This window comes from Cavia porcellus, unplaced genomic scaffold (assembly GCF_034190915.1).
Source record: "Cavia porcellus strain 051 isolate PalLab524CR breed Dunkin Hartley unplaced genomic scaffold, mCavPor4.1 scaffold_6, whole genome shotgun sequence".
Taxonomy (NCBI): Eukaryota; Metazoa; Chordata; class Mammalia; order Rodentia; family Caviidae; genus Cavia; species Cavia porcellus.
Window position 1 is genome coordinate 47,455,704 of NW_026947489.1, and position 19,581 is coordinate 47,475,284.

Sequence of the window (19,581 nt, forward strand, 5' to 3'; positions counted from 1 at the left end):
TCTCAAAATAAGTAAATAAATAAAAGAATAAAAGATATCCAACTAAATTCAGATTTTAAACAATGGCTGTTTTTGAAGTATAAGGAGGTACCATGCAATCTTTGGATGAATTACAGCATTTTAAAAAGTACTTCTGGTAGCGTCTGCTGTGCCTTAGCTGAGGCTGCTATCACCAAATAACCACGCACTGAAGCTGTATCAACAGGTGCTTACGGCACTCGGTTCAGGAGGCCAGCAGGGCCGAGGCAGATTCGGGTCCTGATGAAATCTCGCTTCCTGCATGGCTGACGGACACTCTCACTGTGTCTCCTGGCCTTCCCTGATGCTGCCCGAGAGGACTCTGTGTCTTTCCCATCATCAGGCCCCAACCTCGTGTCCCCATATTGACCATAACCACTTCTGTTGCCGTGGGGTGGGTGCGGCTCCAACGTCCAGCTCTAGAGGCAGCAGTGCTTTGGCTCATCACACAGGGTGCCCGGAAGTCGCTGCCTGTCCTGTGCTTTTTACTGGGGGAGCCTACGAGCACAGCCCGAGACTGGGCAATCAGAAGGACCAATCCACTACAGGCAAGAAGAAATATACAATCACACGGCTCAAGGTCACCACAAATCATCTTGGGGTTTCACATGGTGACCCAAAAAGCGACACATACATGCACCACAATTTCTCATGGCTTGAACACTGAAAATGCCATGTGACTGTGTAGCCCTTAGATTTTTTTTTTCTTTACTCCTGGATTTTGTGGATAAATCCATCCCTCTCTAGCACAGTGGGACACAAAGCACAGTCCCAGACCCGTGTCCAGAAGCCCACGGTCTAAGGTTGCTTCTGGTCTGCTGGCGGGTTGGGCAGTGACTTAACCTCCCTAGGCTGTTATCCTCATCAACAGCGCATCAGGCTGAGCTCCTGGAGCCTCTGCCTCTCCGCTCCGTCCTTTGTATAGTTAGTTGCATGACTGATCGCCAGCACCAGTAGGAGCACTGCTCCAACTCTCTCCCAAGCTGGCAGCAGAAATGCACCTCTCTTCTTGACAATGGCTGCACCCCAGAACCAGGCTCCATTTAGGCCTCTGGACATCATCATGCTTGGGCAAACATGATCTTTTGTCTTTATTTATTTCTTTTTTTCCACTTGGGGCTCAACTGTCCCTACTGATCCCCTGTGCTGTGAAAAGGAACTAAATGGGCAATAGGGAATTGATGAGCTGAGAAAACCCTGCTCCAGTAAATCAACCAGATCTCTTTCCAACCAGAATATTCTGAGCCCAGACAATGGCCCATTTATTTCAAGCTATATTCAAAAACAAAAGAATCCTGGGTCAACAAAGGGATTCTCCAGGTCCTCAGAATTGATTGCAAAGGGATTTAAGTGCTATTTAATGACAGATTCCAGGTAGGCGGGAGGAGATAAACAAATCTAAAATGATACCCAGGAAAGGCTGTGACCTCCTGAGGGGCTTGTCCTTCTGATGACAGCTGAGACAGAAGCCCCCCAGGCCCTGCCTAGAGACATGTGGGTAAATATTTGGGCAGTACTGGTTGCCACTGCAATAGTGACAGAGCTGGGGACCAGAGGAAATGGCCCCTGGCTTCCAGCCCCGTGATATCCATGGTTATAAACATCCAGGCAGGCAGACACGAAAGGCTCTGGGTCTCTGCAAATACATCTCATTTTCCACGGTCACCAGAGTCCAGGCTCCTAGAATGGGTGGCAAAAGAGGCAGGAAACAGAGGTCAGGGAGGAGTCTGGAGCCAGCTTCTAAATTTAACAGGCAGTGGCTTTTAGGCCGAGTAGATAAAAAATAAATTCCAGCGCTCAGAGCTCTTATCTTTGTTTACCATTTCCCAAACAGTGAGCGAGCTGCACTGTGACTTCTTGGACTCTAGGCTGTGTTATCAACGAGATACACCCTAGAAGGAGGGGTGGATGTGGGCGGGCCAGGGCTACATGGAGTGGGTAAGCCACTGTCCATCCACTTCCCATGACATTTGCTCAGTCTGGCAGTGTCCGGGATTCGCCGAGATCACTAGGCTGCCCCTGGGTGGATGGGGAGCAGCTATGATACGGCAGACCAACTCGAAGCCAGAAGGCACTTTGGGGTCAGCCTTGTCACAGGCCCACTGAGAGGGCTCTGTTCATACCCTTCAGCAACCTTTCCAGGTTGCTGGTGGTGGTGCTCACCACCTTCAAAAATCTCCAGTGGGCAGGGCTCACCTTTATAGGCCTAAATTGTAGCTGCTTGGAAATCCTTTCCAGAGCTGAGTCAGTCTCTCTAGGCTCCACCATCACTTGCTCCTACCCTCCGTGGTGACATGGAGGTGCACAGTCACCTGCTGCCCTGAAGATGTGTGAACAGGGCCATCCTGGGCGTTGGGCTGCTCGCCTTTGAATCCCAGGCTTTCTCTACTCCCTCCCCCAGAGGATGGATGGCACTTGGCTTCCCAGCCCTGTGTCCCTACTCCTGTGCAGGAAGTGACCAAGATGTTGCCCAGGGTCCCTCGCTTTCCAGTGGCCCAGTTGTTCTTTCCTGCACACCACCAAAGGGTCAGTACTGGTCTCTGTGCTCATTCTTACTCCCATCCCTGAGGACTTGGCTGCCTCTGCACGGCCAAGGTCTTCCCACTTGTAGGTAGAAGCCACTGTGCCCAAGGGAATGAAGCCCGGGAACACTTTCCTCTCTTCCATTCCTTGACCCTTTTACCCCAATTCTCGCCCTGGTGACTCTCCCTTTATAGAAATCACTCTGGCAGCTAGACTACGCGTGGAATCCCTTGGGGACCCTTGACAACAACACCCATTGCTGCACTCAGTCCAGACCAAGCACACCTGAGTGTCCTGGGCTCCGGGTCACAGTGGAGGCTCCCAGCCCGAGCTGCTGAAAGGGAGCTCACCATGTTTCCTGAGGCCACTGCAATAACTTTACATCTCACGGGCCTGTTCCCCGATTGCTCCTCCTACCATTCCACGAGTCACTGTCAGATCACAAAACAACCCCACTGTCATTCTTCATCAGACCCCTTCGGTGTCTCTACCTTCTAACAGATCTTTGAATGAACAGTGAGATGACTTCCCAAATACACAAGAAGTGCTATACACGCTATGGTTGGATCTTGTCTGTCCTCCACCCCCAAAATCCTGCCTGGCTCTGTCTGTCTGTAGAGTGAGTAAAAATATTTTCCGCAAATTAAATGCAGTCCACTCCTGCCCCAGTGCAGGGAACATTTGCAGGGGTTTAATCATCATTTACTTAGGGGCTGGTTTCTCTTAGCATCAAACACGGTCACCTGTGAATGACCCGTGCTAATTCAGACAGCAGAGCCCTAAATATTACAGAGCAGCAGATAATTCAAAGACTTGAATCTATTTGATGCCAAAATGCATTTTTGCTTATGAGAGCTTGCATCTGGTAATTAGGACAATTTTTTAAAACTAGGTAATTAGATGTGTCTTATTTGTTCCTACCCTACACTATAGGAATAAATAACTCAGCTCCCAAAATAAAGCTCTGTTTCTTTCTCTTAACCCTTTCCTGAACAGAGAGAATGGCTAGATTTCATAACAGAGGAGAGGCAGGGAGAAGAGGGGAGCCCATGGTTAGAGGAAATGAAACTAGAATGCTGATGCACTGCTCTCTAACTGATCCACCCCAATTCTGGGCTGCATGAACGATTACTTTGTAAACTATTCAGAGTATCTGCTAAAGCTGAGCACAGATAGGCAGGAGGATAGAAAGTCCGAGAACGGCCTGGGTCATTTTTGGAGGCCCTGTGTCTTAGTCATTTTCTTATCACAGTGTACAACACCCAGCACCATACACTAAAGGAGGGAAGGCTTATGTGGGCCAATGGGTTTAGAGTTCTCAGTCCATGGCCGCCTCCAGGGGATCAATGGCATGAGGAAGGGGCCTGGGCGGAGGAAAGCTGCTCGCCTCATGGTGGCCAGGAAGCTGGGAGTGAAGGGAGAACCCCCTCTTCTCACTGCTTCTACCAGCACACTCTGCTGTGAGCTCACCAGGGGGTGAATTCACCCATGCGTAGAGGGCCCCCGATCTACCGATCCAGTCCCCGTCTGAAGCCCTGTCTCTGAACCCAGGAGGCTTCAGGAGATACATTCTCCGTCTAAACCATAACGCCCGTCTCAAAAGGAAAAGAACAAGAGAAAGCAGGGTGCCGTGGCACACACCCATAATCCCACACCTATGACCACTTGCTGAGACCGAGGCAAGAGGGTTTCAGATTGGAATTTAGCCTGAATCATTTTGCAATACCTTGTCTCAAAACTAAAAAAGGGCTGGGGAAGTGGCCCAGTGCAAGGGGCTTAGGTTCAATCCCCTGCAGAGAGAAAAGGAAGGAATGGAGAAAGGGAGGGAGGGAGGAAGGGAAGGGAAGAGTATCCCTATCAGCTTCCCTAGCAAAGGCCCAAACTAGGAGCAGTGATGCATTTGAAAAGATGACTGAAGAGCCCCACGCTAGGAGCACAGTCACACGTGAGCACCGCAGCTGAACACACTGCCACGACCACAGCTTGGGTGAGTCCCACACGTGTGGGCGGAGAGAGCAGACAAGGAGGCTGCCTACGGACAGTCCAGTGATGCAGTGTGCAAGGGGAACGGGCAGAGCCTTCTCTCTTCCAACTGGGGTTGTCCCAGGAAAGGGCAGCGGGTTACCTCAGAGTTCTGGGGTGTCCTGTGTCTCTGTCTGGCTGCTGGCACGAGGAGGTGCTTACTTTGTGGAAACTCCTGAGCCCTACCCTTCTGTTGGTACTGCAAGTCTCTGGATGTCTACTATCGTTTCATAAGACACAGAAGAGGCAAGAAAAGAAGAAAGTGAAGGGGCAGAAGCAAAGGAGGTGAGGCCCGGGGAGTGGGGTACTGAGGAACAGGCTTGGAGTCTGCAGACCTGGACAGACCATTTGACCTCTGAACGGCTGGGGTTCATTTTCACTTGTCAAGAGACCCAAGGGTTACACTACCTCCTTCGCAGTGTGGCTGGAGGACCAGCAGCACAGTGATCCATCGGATGGAGTCCTCTTACCATTACTGAAGACAGGAACCATGCAGAGGGTTAGCAGGATCTGTAAGCTCAGCCGTGTGCACCGGTGCATGCAGGCGGGTTGCTCTATGTGCTTTCCTCATCCCCCCCACCTAATCCCTTCACAGCCAGGAGCACCCGGGTAATCCCTGTGTTTGTGCGAGGTGGCTTCTGTCTCTCTGCTTTTGCAGTTGATATAAACAGGTACTTTGTACACTCTCCTAATTGTTTTAAGATATGGATGTGTTTCTAAGTGTAAATCTGTCAAATTTTTTCAACTTGCATGTAGGACTTTCTGAGCATGGCTAGTGAGGTCCATGGGAGACTCCTCCCCCCACTCAGTTGGCACCCCACATCAAGACTAAAACAGCTCCCCAGACTGCACAGATTTCATGTGGCGGAGCTATAGAAACTCAAAAGCAAACTGTCACAGCCGAGGACCTCAGAGCGCTGGCTGGGGAACAGGCCAGTGAGACCAGGCCTGCTTCAGGCCTCATGCTGAGAGCTCAGGGCTCGCCCTGAACATGGGCTGCAGGGCTGGGGCTTTGCTGTCCTGTTTGGGCAAAGCTAGGATCACTGCATTTCCAAGGTTTGATATTAGAGTCTGAGGGTCCCTGGCTTTTCAGAGCGCACAAATCCTCTTTCTGTATGTGGCTGAATCACCCCTGCCTATCCTCGGCTGAAGGGACTTCCAGTCCCCTGCTGCAAGGCTGGCAGGGTACAGAGAGCCCTTGTAAGTGCTACTGGATGTTGCTGTGGCTCCTTCTCTGGAAGAGCCATGCTGAAGCCACCCCACTTCTAAGTCCTTTGGCAAAAATAAGGAAATGTTCATTTTTCTCTTGGGTCCCTGATTATCTAGGAAAAATGTTTATGAAAGCAATGACATTTTATTTTCTTTTCCTCATCTATACTCAAAATCATATATGCACACACACCTAGTGTGTGCTATTGTATGTATTTATATGTCTCGCATTTAGAGAAAATGATACAAAGTCTAACCACAGAAAAGCAAGTGCCTTAGTTACTTCTCTCTCATTGCTGGAACTAAATACCTAATCCCCCCAAGTTAAAGGGGGAAAGATTTATTTGGTTCACAGTTTGTAGAGGTCTCAGTTCATCATTGGCTGGCTCTAGGGAGGGTGATGTGGCAGAAGAGAAACAGTTCATAGCAGGCAGAAGGTAGGAGAGCAATGAGGAATGACCACAGTTCTTTTCATCTCTTCTATCTCATCCAGGGTACTTAGGACGGGTAGCACACACAGCCTCAAGTCTAGCTCCCTGGACCCTAGCATTGCATCATGAGTAATCCCAGCATCACACACCCTAGATCCAGTCACCTCTGAAAAAGTCCCACCTATGACCGTATGAGCCAATGGGGGGGGGGGCGGCATTCAGACACAAGCCATAACAGCAAAATTAAAACGAGAGGGTGGTATTACTTTCCACTTAAAAAGCTTTGTCAAATAGATTTCCCATAGGGTTCTCTAACCATCAGTTTATCTACTACATTTCAATACTGGTTTACAGATCTCACACTATATAATACAACACCAGGGGACTGAGGACCTTAAAAATAACAGTATAAATTTCTGCCCATTAAGGATCAAATAGAAATGAAAGTCATCCTAAAAACTAAGAAACTAAAAAAAAACTAGTTTAGAATGTAAACCAGCAAGGATTCCACTTATTTATTTCCATTTTTCTCAATATTTTATTTCCAATTTTCTAAAAGCACAGTTATTATTTCATAAAATAAGTCCCATCTGAAATGAATTTAATAGAACTCAGCTAAGACTCACTGTCTAATATATCCTTGTAGAACCATTTAAACTTTTTTTCCTGGTACCAGAGCTTGAACCCAGGATCTCTGCACCAAGCTACCCCCCAGGTCTTTATATTTTTTATTTTGAGATAAGGTCTCACTAAATTGCCCAGGCAGGCCTTGAACTTGCAATCCTCCTGCTTCAGCCTTCCTCAGTGCTGGGATTATAAGCATCACCACCTCACCCAGTTCTTTGTAGAGAGATTTAAAACAGAGAACAGAACACCTCATGAGAAAGGGCCTCCAGCTGCTGAACGTGTCCCAAGAGAGTGTCACTGCCTGTCAGGACCCCACATCTCCACAGTCTTCTTAACCCTCCCCTGAGAGAGGGGTGGTCACCATCATTCACAGTTGCCCTAGCAACTAACCCAGGGCTCCAGATGATGGTCTGTCTGTCCTGACTGGACCTGCCCTCCCTGGCAGGACCAAGGGTAATGCCCCGACACCAGGACATGGGACACAGGACAGGGAGCAGCCTGGACCTCTCGTCTTCCTGGCAGGTTGCAGCAGACACTGCTTCTATTTAAACAGGTGGGGGTGGGGGTGGATATAGCTCAGTGGCACAGCGCCTGCCTGGCAAGCATGAGGTCCTGAGTTCAATTCCCAGTACCAAAAAAAAGAATAAACAAACAAATATGCAGAGGGAGCCCAGACCCTTTTGTCCCAAAGATAGGACACTACTCCTCCCCCGTCCCTTTCTCTCTCTCTCTCTCTCTCTCTCTCTCTCTCTCTCTATCTCTCTCCAGGACTGGGAATTGAACCCAGGGTGTGCTTTTTAATTTATTTTGTTTTTCATTTCTTTGAGACCGATTGTCAAGCTGAGGCAGAACTTGTGATTCTCCTGCCTCGGCCTCCCTCACCCTGCTAGGATTAAAGTATTGCCCACCACAGCCTGTGAGGGCAGGCACTTTCTTCAGGAAGCTTCACTTCCTCCTCCCTGTTCATTCAAGATGATTCCTGCCCATCCCTCACTTTTTGCTAGCATTTCTGGATGCCAAAGAAAATCATGTAGCACCCTGGCCACCTGTTCAGTTTCAGGCCTCCCCCATGGCCACCTAATGTTCTCAAACAGCAGCCAAAAGTGCTGCCTGGAAAGGACGCCTTCCTGTCCCCTGGGCCAGGCCAGTGGGGGCTCAGGTCACAGTGTCACATGTCTCGCTGGAGCAGCCTGGCAGAGCCATTTTTAATTCTTCCCACACATCCCCAAGGTCCCCAGCCCATTCACTGTTGTTACTTAAATTTTTATTTAGTGTTTTTTCCTTTTATCATGCGAAGTCCTGACACAGAAATTAGAAGGACATTGCAGTGGCTCCTGAATCCTTCGGACTGTCATCATCTCCACAGGAACCAGCTCTGGCCACGTCAGCATCACCGCGTCTGCATCTCTCCTCCGATTTCTTGCTTCTTTTGCTTTTCATCCCATACATCATATGTCATCTGTAACTATTTCAGTACATTGCTCTTAAAAATGAGAGCTGCTCTAAAACATGACCACAATGATAACATCCCACTGAAACCAAACAGGCGCTAACTTCTTACAAGTATCAGCTATCCAGTGGGGTTCGAAATTCCCTGGTTGATAGGAATTCATTTCACACTGGCCGTCGAACCACCATCCACCCACTTTTTGCCATCAAGTTCCCAGGGTAGACCGGGGGACCCTTTGGTGGACTGCGGGTCCCCAGTGTCTGGGATGAGTGTCTTTCGTGGCCTCCCTTCCTGCCCACATCCTGCTAGGCCGGGGCTCCAGGGCCGGGAGCCCCAGGATGCGACCCCGCGTCCCCTCCCTAACGCAGGGCCAGCCTGGCGGGCGGAGTGCAGGAGCCGCCAAGTCTCCGGCAGGAGAGGAAAGCCCCCCCCCCCCAGCTGCGCACGCCCCGCCCGCGCTGACACAAGGATTCCGGCGGGGTGGGGGGCGGCTTCGTGGTGCTTGGTTCCCCGTGAGAAAATGACTCAGAGGACGATCTCTGCCGGGCACTCTGTTTTCTGTCTTCAGCATGCAGAGTGCGGACGCCGGGGTTTCCGAGGTCTGCGGGCTGGGGACCCCTCATTTGCCGTGCGCTTGCTGCCCCCTGCTGGCAGCCTCGCTTCGGAGCCCTGTGGCCCCGGGTCCTGCAGTCTGCAGGGAACCTAAGGGGACAGGGTTTGGACCCTGTGCCCCACTGAGTGAGATGGCACTTGGGGGACGCCCCGTGCCGGTCAGGCCAGCCGTCGCGCCCCGAGGAGCAGGGCCAGCGCCTGTGTGAACGAGCAGCGCTGCCCAGGGATGCTGGACCCAAAGGGGTGGAACCGCAAAGGCAGACCCGGGAAGGAAGGGAGAGAGGGAGGTAGGGAGGGAGGGAGGGAGGGAGGAAGGAAGGAAGGAAGGAAGGAAGGAAGGAAGGAAGGAAGGAAGGAAGGAAGGAAGGCTGGCTGATTTTGTAACACAGAGTCCCCTTATCCCGCCTGAACTTGTTCTTTGACAAATCCTAGCAACTTACAACCAGCCATACTATTTGAGTTGGGAAACCAACACCATTTACCCATTAGGAACACAGCTCCAGATTCGGTTTCTTATGCTTTCTGAGATGCAGTTGGAGGTTCTCTATTTTGTACCACTGCAGCCAGGGCTCAGTTTAGGCTCAGAGCCTTTGTGCTGAGTCCTTTTTAAATTTCTGCAGCAGGGTTTCACTAAGTTACTAAATTGCCTAGTCTGGGCTTGACTATATGATTTGCCTCAGCCTCAGCCACCTGGCATGGGGGGATCACAGGAATGTGCCACCACCCCCAGCTACTTTCAAGCTTTCACATTCTAACTTGATTAAAACTTGTTTTAAAAAAATTCAGAATATCATTCACATCAGCCCCGAGTGAGAACTTGCTGGAAGGCACCCGTACCGGAGCAGACGGCTACCAGGAGCCAGTGCTGCAGGAGGCACAGGAAATCTCTTGGTGTTTTCTACTCATTACTCCACGAGGCAGAAAGTGGCCACAGACGGCTGCGGGAGGACAGCTCCTTTGTCTTGCTCCTGATCCAAATCCCCAGACCTGTGTCCTTGGCCTCCCGACCATGGTGCATAGGGCTGACTGGACCACTTGCCAAGACACATGCAAATGTGGGGCGCTTTATTCAAAAAGGTTTTCCAGGAGCCTGCTCTTCCCATAGCCTCCCTCGCCCAAGTAGATGCTACCTCTGGGAGCCTTTGCCTGTCTGGGCCGGTCACTCACACCAGGTGTGGGCAGCAATGGCATTTCTGCCACATTACCCTGCTCTGCCAGCCTGGGGCAGGGACAGCCACCACCGTGCCCACCCCGAGGGGCTGCTTGTGCACCACCATCAGACCTCAGTGCCTGTGTCCAGGCCCCTGCAGGGGATGGAGGGCATGCAGTCACAGGGCAGGACAGGGAGGGGAGGTGGCCAGAGGAGAGGCTGCCCAAGCCGTGTCCTTTTCTGCTGTCCTCGGAGACACTAAGATGGCACTGTTAGGACCCTCAAGATGGCCTCTGGCAAAGTGCAAAGCCCTACACTTCTGATTGCTCTGGTGGGCTGGGATGGACGCAGAAGCCTCAGGAAGAAACAGTTCTAGAAGTGGAGGTGAAAACTCACAAGAAAAACCAAGCAGCCACTGCTGTTTCTATTGCAAAGTGTAAATGCCTCTTTTGCCTTCTAAATCCATGGCCACGTGCAGACGTGGGTGGGATTCCACACATCTCTGCAACTTCACCCTCCGAACGTTAAGGGCTGCTTCCTACTGAGTGGCTGTGCCGTTGTGTGTTAGGAAACTGCTTACCTTGGACACCAGGACCATGCGTTGGCTGGGCATGGTGTCAAACGTCAGTAACCACAGCACTGTGGAAGGCTGAGGCAGGAGAACTGCAGGCCCAGCCTGGGCAACTTAGCATCTTATCAGGACCTTGTCTCACAGTACAAGTAAATAAATAAACACATGTCTGCGGATGGCGCTCAGTCCACGGTCACTGTCCTTTCCACCCTCTTCTGACCCTCCTCTGCATTTCTTTTCTTCCTTTCTTTTGCCCTGGCTCTAGGGATTAGACGCAGGGCTGTCACACTGAGCTACATCCCCATCCTTTTTTATTTTTTATTTTGAAAGAGAGTCTCAATAACTTGCTGAGTTGTCCAGGTTAGGCTCAAACTTGCATCCTCCTGCCCAGCTTCCCAGCTGACAGGATTGCTACCGCCCTAGGGAGCTTGCTTGGAGATCACTGTCTTAGACCCCCAGCCCAATGACCATGTGATGACTCCAAGGTTGACAGTGACCCCCTCAGATGGAAGGGATGCCCTGGGGAACATAGGGCGCAGAAGAATACCATATCCCAGACAGAATTTATCCTCAGTCAGTGTTGCTTAATTGAAAAAAAGTGTGGCTGTCACCACACTGGGCAGACAACTCGTGTTACCTCTGAGGAGGCAGAGCAGCTAGGGAAGGGGCTTCCTTGCAGAAGCCACCAGTGAGCTTCCTGTAACCTCACCCACATTCCCCACATCTTGTTTACAGCTCACCTCAAGTCTGGGATCCACAACCTCTGCACCCCTAAAACCGAAGTTTGCCAGACTTCCCCAATCTATGTGAGGGAAAGAATCTCATTCTGATTTGCATTTTGGTCACTGTACTTCTCCTGTATTTTGCCTGTTCCTACCCTTTGATGGCTCTTCTAATGACTTGTCTTTGTAGCCCAGGCTGGCCTTGAACATCCAGTGATCCTCCTGCCTCAGCCGCTCGAGTGCTGGGATCACAGGTGTGCACCACCGGGCCTGAATTCCTCACTGATTTAGAAGAGCTCTTTGGTTTCTTAGAAGTCCAATGTGCTACCCATTGCGCAAAGGAGCCACCTAAGCTCTTTGGTTTCTTACTGCTCATTCATTTCAGATGGTGCAGACCCTCTTGTTTTCTTTGCTATTTCTTTTCTTTTTTTTTTTTTTTTAATTGGTACCGAGGATTGAACTCACGACCGCCTGCTTGCAAGGCAGGTGCTTATGCCGCTGAGCCCCTTTCTTTGCTATTTCACTGCTTGTCTTTTAACTTCTGAGGTATTGCTTGCTACCTGCGTGACAGCCCAGCTGAGCTTCAGTGTCCTCATGTAAGCCATGAGAGGATTAAAAGAGATTCGAATGTGCAGTACTTAACCCATCCTCAGCTCCCAAAAATGCAGCCACTACTGTAGCCTTGGGAACAAACTCCTCAGTGACACTTGGAGACGCCCAAGGCCAGGGCTGCCCCCATTTATCTTCAATAGTATAAAGCACCTCAGAACATGTGGGGTACTGATCCGACAAAATCTGGGGGGTACCTATTTGTCTTCTTGTGGTTTCCAAGCAAATGTTTGCTAAAGTTGGACTGGGGTGTGGAAATTCCTGACAAAGCCATGTGAGAGTCAAAGTAACACAACCTCCATCCTCTGTCCCAACCCTGCACTAGGTGGCCCCTGACTATGGCAGCCTCCAGGAAGGCCTGCCCTACTTGGACATGGTGATCTTGGAGACCCTGAGGATGTACCCACCAGCCTTCAGGTAAGCCTGCTGCCCGCCCTAGCTGCATCCTGGGTCCGCATGGTCCCCAGTCTGAGGCCACCTGCATTACCCACATGGTCCTGGAGAGCAGGGTCTGAGACCACCTTTGTACCCCTGGGGCACCAGCCCATGTTCCTGCAGAGTCCCAAAGCATTACCAGCCTTTCCTTAACACACCTGGCTACCAAGCCCAGGCCAGTGCTGTGCCTTTGGTGAGGGCCACCACTGCCCCTGCCCACTCATTCATTCATTCATTCATTCATTCATTCATTCATTCATTCATCCAGTCCTGTGTGCATCTACTCTGACTGATCCTCTATACAAAACACACCATGGCTCTGCTAACACTGGAGGGACTGTCCTGGGGCGTGCTTCCTCAAGTCCACCAGGTCCCACTCAGCCAAAAACATTTGACCCTGCTGTGTCTCAGCTGTTTCCTCCCTGGAACTGCTCCATATCATAACTCCAGACGCATTTTTTTTACCCACAACATGTCACTAATGCCCAGCTAGCCACACCAACCTGCAAAGGCAGTGATGAAGTCTGCTGCTCTCAAACTCCCCCAAACAAGGGGCCCTCCGGGGAGGGAAGCTGAGCCCAGGTGCCTGGCTCTCACACAGTGGAACACTGGCCAGATTCCAGATCCAGACAGAAGAAGCACAAAACTTTAGCAGCGTCTCATAAATTATACTCCCATGACTTAACACACCACACAGACCAAGTGCAGACACTTTTGCCTTTGTTGTTGTTGTGGCTGTTGTTTTTTTGAGACAGAGTCTTGTATGTAGTCCAGGCTGCCCTCAAACTCATAGCAATCCTCCTGCCTCATCATCCCAACTGCTGAGATCACAGGCCTGTGCCACCACACGTAGCTTCACCCTTGTGCCATTTTTTGAAAACTGTGGATTATAGAATAGGAGGCCTCAAAATTATCTTTCACATCAAAAACATTACAAAGAATGTGACTGTAGATATTATCCAGGATGTTCTAGACAGAAGCAAATACAAAAAAACCCCGGGGTGTGCACACAGCAAGCGGAACTCAGGGGTCTCTCCCCGCATCACTGTCCTGACACCAGCAGGAAGACCTGATTCCTGGGGGACTTCAAGCAACCCGGTGCCCAATCCTTTTCTCTCCTGTTTCATGACTTATGTGCAAAGCAGACTGCAGGCAGCTGGCGTGCACGTTAGAATGAAGTTCCGAGTGAAATATCTAAGGAAGAATGAGGCTGCTGAAAGCAGAGAATCCCTTCCTGGGCCCAAGAAGGCTGACGGCCTTTGGCCTCAGCGTGGCTGCTCAGTGCTTGCCAAGAGGACTAAGCCCAATAGTCATTCCCCATCAAGAGGAGATATGTATAACTCAGGCTAAGGACACATGACTTCCTGGACCTCAGTTCAGTCATGCATTCATCCCATGAGCTAGACGAGGCAGCACATGCCTGTATTCCCAGCTACTTGGGAGGCTGAGACAGGAGGATCACAAGTTAGAGCTCAGCCTGAGACCCTGTCTCAAAATTAAAAACAAAAGGACTGGGGTTTGTTGCTCCGCAATAGAGTATGTGCTTAGCATGCATGAGGTCCTGGGTTCAATCCCCAGTAATAAAGAAAACAGAATTCATCCATGTAGGAGACACAGAGGATCAAATAAAACCAGTGTGGACACAGGTTCAAAGCACACACTGTGGCCAGTCCTCCTCCAGGGGGCCTGTTGTCAAAGCTGGGGTGAGGCCACTGTCTGGGGACCACGGTGCCCTTGGTCCACTGAGGGACAGAGCAGGAGCTGAAGCATCGAGATGGACAGGTTGTGCTTCCTTGCTAAGGTCACAGAGAGTTGGGGTCTCTACAGATCCAGAAGAGTCCAAGGGGAGCCATCAAGGCAGTATGGGCCTGGGCCCTGGCCCTGGCCTGCATGAGATCTTGGGTAAGCCCAGCTGCCTGCCCTGCTGAGCCTGCGGGGGACACAGGGCTGATGGGGGTGGATGCATCACCCTCTACACAGCTGCCACTGGGCTTTGTGCCAGGAGCAGGTGCCTGGCTTCTTGGCCAAGGCCAAGGCCAGCTTGGAGGTGCGGTGGAGGTTACCCAGGGCTCTGGGGCATTTTTTCTTACGTAAGCCTGTGACTTCTCTCACTAGCCTGCAGAAGGACAGAAGCAAGGCCACAAACGTGCCAGGCAAAGGGTTTGTGGATGAATGGGGAAAGTGAGTCATTCTTTCCTTCCTCCCTCTTTCCTCTCCCCCTCTTTCACTCCCTTCCTTTTTCCTTTTTTCCTCTCAGAAAGCCTGTTACTCCTCCAAACACTGACACCCTTTGTTCCACCTATCAAAGTCCCCTGAAGGACTGGCCCAGGAAGCAGTCCAGCCTGCAGGAGACCTGGCTTCGAGGAAGGGCAGAGCCTGCTTTCTAGCTGCAGGGGCCCTGCGTGCAGTCCATGCTAACCCTGGCAAGATGAGGAGGAGAGCAGGACTGAGGCAGTCCAGGGCAGAGCCTTGCTGGACTGCACCCACAGACCCCCACACCTCAGCCCTGAGGGTTTAGGTGCTGTTTGCAGCCAGTTTTGAGTGGGGACCCAGCCTGGCCCCCTGCAGCTCCTGACCACTGCAGAGAGGCTAAGCGGAGATGAGACCTAGAGGGACCCAAGGTCCCCTAATCTTACTTCTGAGCAGGAATGGGTGTCACTATCATTAGTGAGATAATTGGGTTTTCTATAAGATTGTTAGGGATGCTCAATCCTATAATTTAAAAGCCAACAAAATTATTTTTAATTTTATAGTAATTATTTATATCGCTAAAACAAAACACCAGTATTTAAAAAACCAAAACAAACCCTAAATAATACACAAAGAGGCAAAAGAAAAGGCCTCCACAGCCCCGGCCTTGGTCCCACAGCCTGAAGGAGGTGACAATAGAATCTTTTTTTTTTTTTTTTTTTAATGCAGCACGGCACAGTGAAAACAATAGAATCTTAAGTATTCTGGAAATGTTGTATCTTCATGCAAACCTATGTGGTTTACTTTTTAAAAATAAAACAAGCCAGGCACAGTGGCACATGCCTGTTCCCCAGCACTCTGGGAGGCTGAGCAGGAGCACAGGTTCAGCACCATCCTGGGCAGCTCAGTGACTCAGTGAGATCCTGTATCAAAATTTAAAAAGTTAAGGGCTACAGCTTAGTGTAAAAACCCTGGGTTCAATTCCCAGTTCCTCTCTATGGTCTGCCAGGCTGTAAGGGTGGACTCCGGGAGGGGCGGCCGGAGACCTCCACAATCCCAAAAGTGGGGGGAGGGCGTGAGTGGGGCAGTCTCTGTGACAGCCAGAAGCTGGAGCTGATCTTCAGCCCTTACCCTAGCAGGCTTCTCCTCAGCCTTAAAATTCCTAACAGACTGTGACCAGAAGCCTCGAGACTGTGTGCTCCCCGAAAACTGAGGCTTCACGCTGTTTCTAGAAGGTTGACTCTGGGTGCAAAGGGTGACAGCATATGGAACAGGGACTCAACAGAGGTCAGGCAAGGACAGTGCAGAGTGTGGATTCAGTCCCCAGAGCCCGGGGGAAGTGATGGCACCGGGCAGAATCTTGCCACACCAGGTCAGGGATTGGTGGCAACAGAAAGACCAGGGCTGCAGTAGCAGCCGTGATGGTTGAACTTGTCTGTCTCTCTCAGGAGAGCTGGCTGTTGTCCTGATAAGAGAGCTGTTTGCCCAGATAAATTAGTTTGCTTTAATTTTCTAGAGCAAACAGTGGAGTTATTTCTTGGATTATTGTCTTCGCTTCCTGCCTGAGAATTTTCTGGAGGAGGCAGGAAGTCACGTGGTAGGGCAGTCTTGGGGCTTGGGGCTGGTCCCCAGCAGAGAAAAGATTTGAAAGCTGTGTGGCATCTGCAAGCTGCAGGAACAGAGACTTGGCCCCTGTGTTCCTGAGGAATGGGTGCCCATGGTGGGAAGTTGTGAGGCAAAGATTTTGGAACCCTGTGGAGCTCAAATGGGCCATCATGGACAGGTTCCGCAAGGCCAGGCTCAGGAACTGGAACAGGCTTAGTCATCAGCTGGGCGTGGTCTCAGCAGCCCCAGTGTTGCTTGGCGTCATGTGTGAGCAGCCTCCAACAGCGCCGACCCGCTCCTGGCCTTAATCCACACACTGGCTGGCTGTGGTAGCACACACCTGCAATCCTAGCACTCTGGGAGACTGCAGCAGGAGAATTTCAAGTTTAAGCCCAGCCTGGGCAATATAGCAACTTAGCAAGAGTCTGTCTCCAAATAAAATTTAATTTAAAAAGATTGGAAGCCAGGCATAGTGGTACATGCTTGTAATCCCAACACTTGGGTGGCTGAGGCAAGAGAATCACCACAAACTCAAGGCTAATCTCGGCTACATAGTGAGTTCAAAGCAGGCCTGGACTACATAGTGAGACCTTGTCTCAAAAAAACAAAAACAAAACAAACAAAAAAGGCTGGGGATGTAGCTCAGTGCCAAAACCCTGGGATCACTCCCTCGGTGCTGGAAAAAAAAAAAAAATTCCCAATACTGGTTGTCTTATTTTTCTCATTGCTGGGACAAAATACCCAAAACCGATAAATTAAAGGAGAAAGGTTTATTTAACCTGCAGTTGGCAGAGGTTTCAGTCCATCTTCAGCTGGCTCCAAGGCAGGGCAGCATCTCGGAGGAGACAGCCCAGGTCAGCCGAAGCAGGAAGCAGCGACCAGCAGCTGCAACAGCAGGCCTGCCCTTCTTTTTCCCCCCAATCAGGCTCCAAACCTTTTGGAGGAGCCACACACACCAGGGTGGGGCTTCTGCCCTTCTGGCCGCACCCAGAACCGTGCTAATTACAATCAGTGGGCTCAGTTAGTACCACACATCTTGAATCCCTGTACCACAAGCCCCAGATCCAGCCTGCTCTGAGGAGCCCACCAATGGGCCCAGGAGGCTTTGAGGGATTGTGTAGATCCAGGCCACGACCCTGGCCCTGAACCACCTTTCAGCTGGTTTCTGATCTCTGCTTCCTTCTCTGTATAGCTTTGTGTCCCACTGCACCTGAGAGCAACGTGGCTAGGAGAGCTTCCAGGCCACGATCTCTGCCCGTTTCTGCAGGTGCCACACAACTTTAGGCATATGGGAGCCCCGAGCCGCTCCCCAACAAGTCGGGTGTGCAGAAACCACTCGGGTCACCGTGAGGAGACTGGGTAGGAAAAGAGGATGTGAAAATCTAAATCAAGGAGGTGGAAGGGGAACTGGAGAGATGGCCCAGTAAGGAAGCCAGGGGTAAAAATGCACAAGGAAGAGCCTAGGGGCTCAGAGGAGAACAAGGGGGGGGGGGTGTCGAGGGGCAGCCCCAGTCCTGCTGAAGCGTCCTGGGCAGAGGTCTGATCAATGGCTGGGAACAGGAAACAGAGGCTCGGACAGGATCAGGGCAGAGTAGAGAGCAAGGTATGGGTCACATCCCTGGCGTAGGTGAGGGGTGGGTGCAGAGGAGCCTGATAGGAGAGGGATGGAGGGAGTCCCAATGCACAGGAGGAAAACCAAGCAAATAATGTCACTGAAAATCAAGGAAAGCAGCTGGGCAGTTTCTTGGAAGTAACTTGGAAGGCTGAGTAACTCAGCCTGGGTAACTCAGCGAGACCCTGTCTCAAAAAATAAGAAGGGGGGGGGGCTGGAGATTTAGCTCAGCGGCATAAGCGCCTGCCTAGCAAACAGGCAGTCGTGAGTTCGATTCCCGGTACCAATAAAAAGGAAAAAGACAAAAAAAAAAAAAAAAAAAAAAAAGAAGGGTTAGGGTCAATAGCTCAGAGGCAAAGGGTACAAGCGTATTTGCGCTCTGGTTTCAAGGAAAGGGACTATGGAGGGGGAGGGGCACACGAGAGAGATGGAACAAAAGTGAATGGAAGAAAATAGTAACCGCAGGTAAAGCCGAATAAAGGGTACATAGGTAATCCTACCTACTATTCTTATTCTTCAACTTTTCTGCTGTAAGTTCAAAATTATTTCCAAAAGAAAAACCCAAATAAAAACCAAAACCAAATCCAAAACCGAAACATAGAGCTGGTAGCACAGAAGGGCCGAGAGAGACGACGAGGAGTGACCACTGGACAGGCCATCGGAGGGTCTCGACCTGACGTGAGGACTGTCCCTGGTAGGGAGGCACCAAGCGGGGCTGGACAGGACGCTGGGGGAGAGGAGGTGCAGGGGGACCAAGCGGCAAGGGGGCCAAGTGTAAGTGGAAAGATGAGGAGCAGCAGGAAGAAGCTCCAGCCCTGCTGGAAATCAGCCCTCGGGAGGCTCCAGGCCCCCCGTGGTGGGGAGGTTAAAGGGATGCATGAGACCCAGGTGCAGTCAAAGCTCATAGGATGGGAGCTGAGTCACTACCTGGGGTGCCCTGGGAAGAGTTCAGCCCTCCTGCCCCCGCCTCCTCCCATCCCCCACCTCGGGTCACAGTCCCCTGTGGCTCCCACCCACCCACATGCTGGCCACTGTCTTGGTCCTGGTAGGTTCACGCGGGAGGCAGCACGGGACTGCAAGGTGCTGGGGCAGCACATCCTCGCTGGCACTGTGCTAGAGGTGGCTGTGGGTGCCCTGCACCACGACCCCGAGTTCTGGCCACATCCTGAGACCTTCAACCCTGAAAGGTGAGCACTGTCCGCTCAGTAGGAGCCAAAGGGCGTGAGCTGTGGGACACACCTGGCCATGGAGGGCCAGCTAGGAGGCACAGGCACCCCAGCGAGGTCAGGGCAACCCAGACTGACGTTGCCAGGGTATCACTTCCAAAGGGAGAAACTGTACAGTTTATAACCTGCTCAGACTGAACCCTGAGGTTTTTCAGCAGCCATGTTCATTCCAGAACACAGGATGCTGGATTGTACTTTGAGCCTAAGTTCCTGAGACCCTTCAGACCCGGATCCTCCTTCTCTGGTGTAATCTGGTCCACTAATTCATGTCTAGCCTCTGGATACAAGCTGTCTCCTCCTCTGCTTGTGGTCAGGCTGACCAGAGTCGTCATCTTTGCACTCTGCCAAGGAGGGCTGGCCAGGCAGCCACTTGGTTCCCACCCTTAATGGCTGTTCCTGAACCAGCCCAAGTCACTGGGATCCTGTAAATACACTTCCAGCAGCTCCTAGAAATAAGCAAAGACCAGGGGCGAGGAGTGCTGCTGCAGGATTCCAGCACCACGAGGAAGCCCAGGGGAGCTAAGAACTTGTCCCGCATTGCACTGTCATGGAACACACAGTGACACAGT

At 51.2% G+C, this 19,581-nt stretch overlaps 1 protein-coding gene and 1 long non-coding RNA gene across 5 annotated transcripts in view; one reads left to right on the forward strand and one right to left on the reverse strand.

The window, feature by feature from the left end:
• Tbxas1 (thromboxane A synthase 1) overlaps positions 1-19,581 on the forward strand; it is a 158,049-nt gene that overhangs the window by 135,405 nt on the left and 3,063 nt on the right. For 2 of the 4 annotated variants that reach the window (XM_063249598.1, XM_063249597.1), the window contains exons 10-12: positions 12,270-12,361; positions 14,495-14,560; positions 18,836-18,973. In XM_063249598.1, coding sequence (XP_063105668.1) covers positions 12,270-12,361; positions 14,495-14,560; positions 18,836-18,973 — 296 coding nt within the window. The remainder of the gene's footprint in view (positions 1-12,269; positions 12,362-14,494; positions 14,561-18,835; positions 18,974-19,581) is intronic. The other 2 variants (XM_003475343.5, XM_063249599.1) reach the window with 2 other exon arrangements.
• Positions 1,254-5,133, reverse strand: LOC134476211 (uncharacterized). The gene is made up of 2 exons (XR_010047787.1): positions 4,972-5,133; positions 1,254-1,698 (listed from the first exon to the last, which is right to left on the reverse strand). It is a non-coding gene; the product is annotated as an uncharacterized LOC134476211 (long non-coding RNA).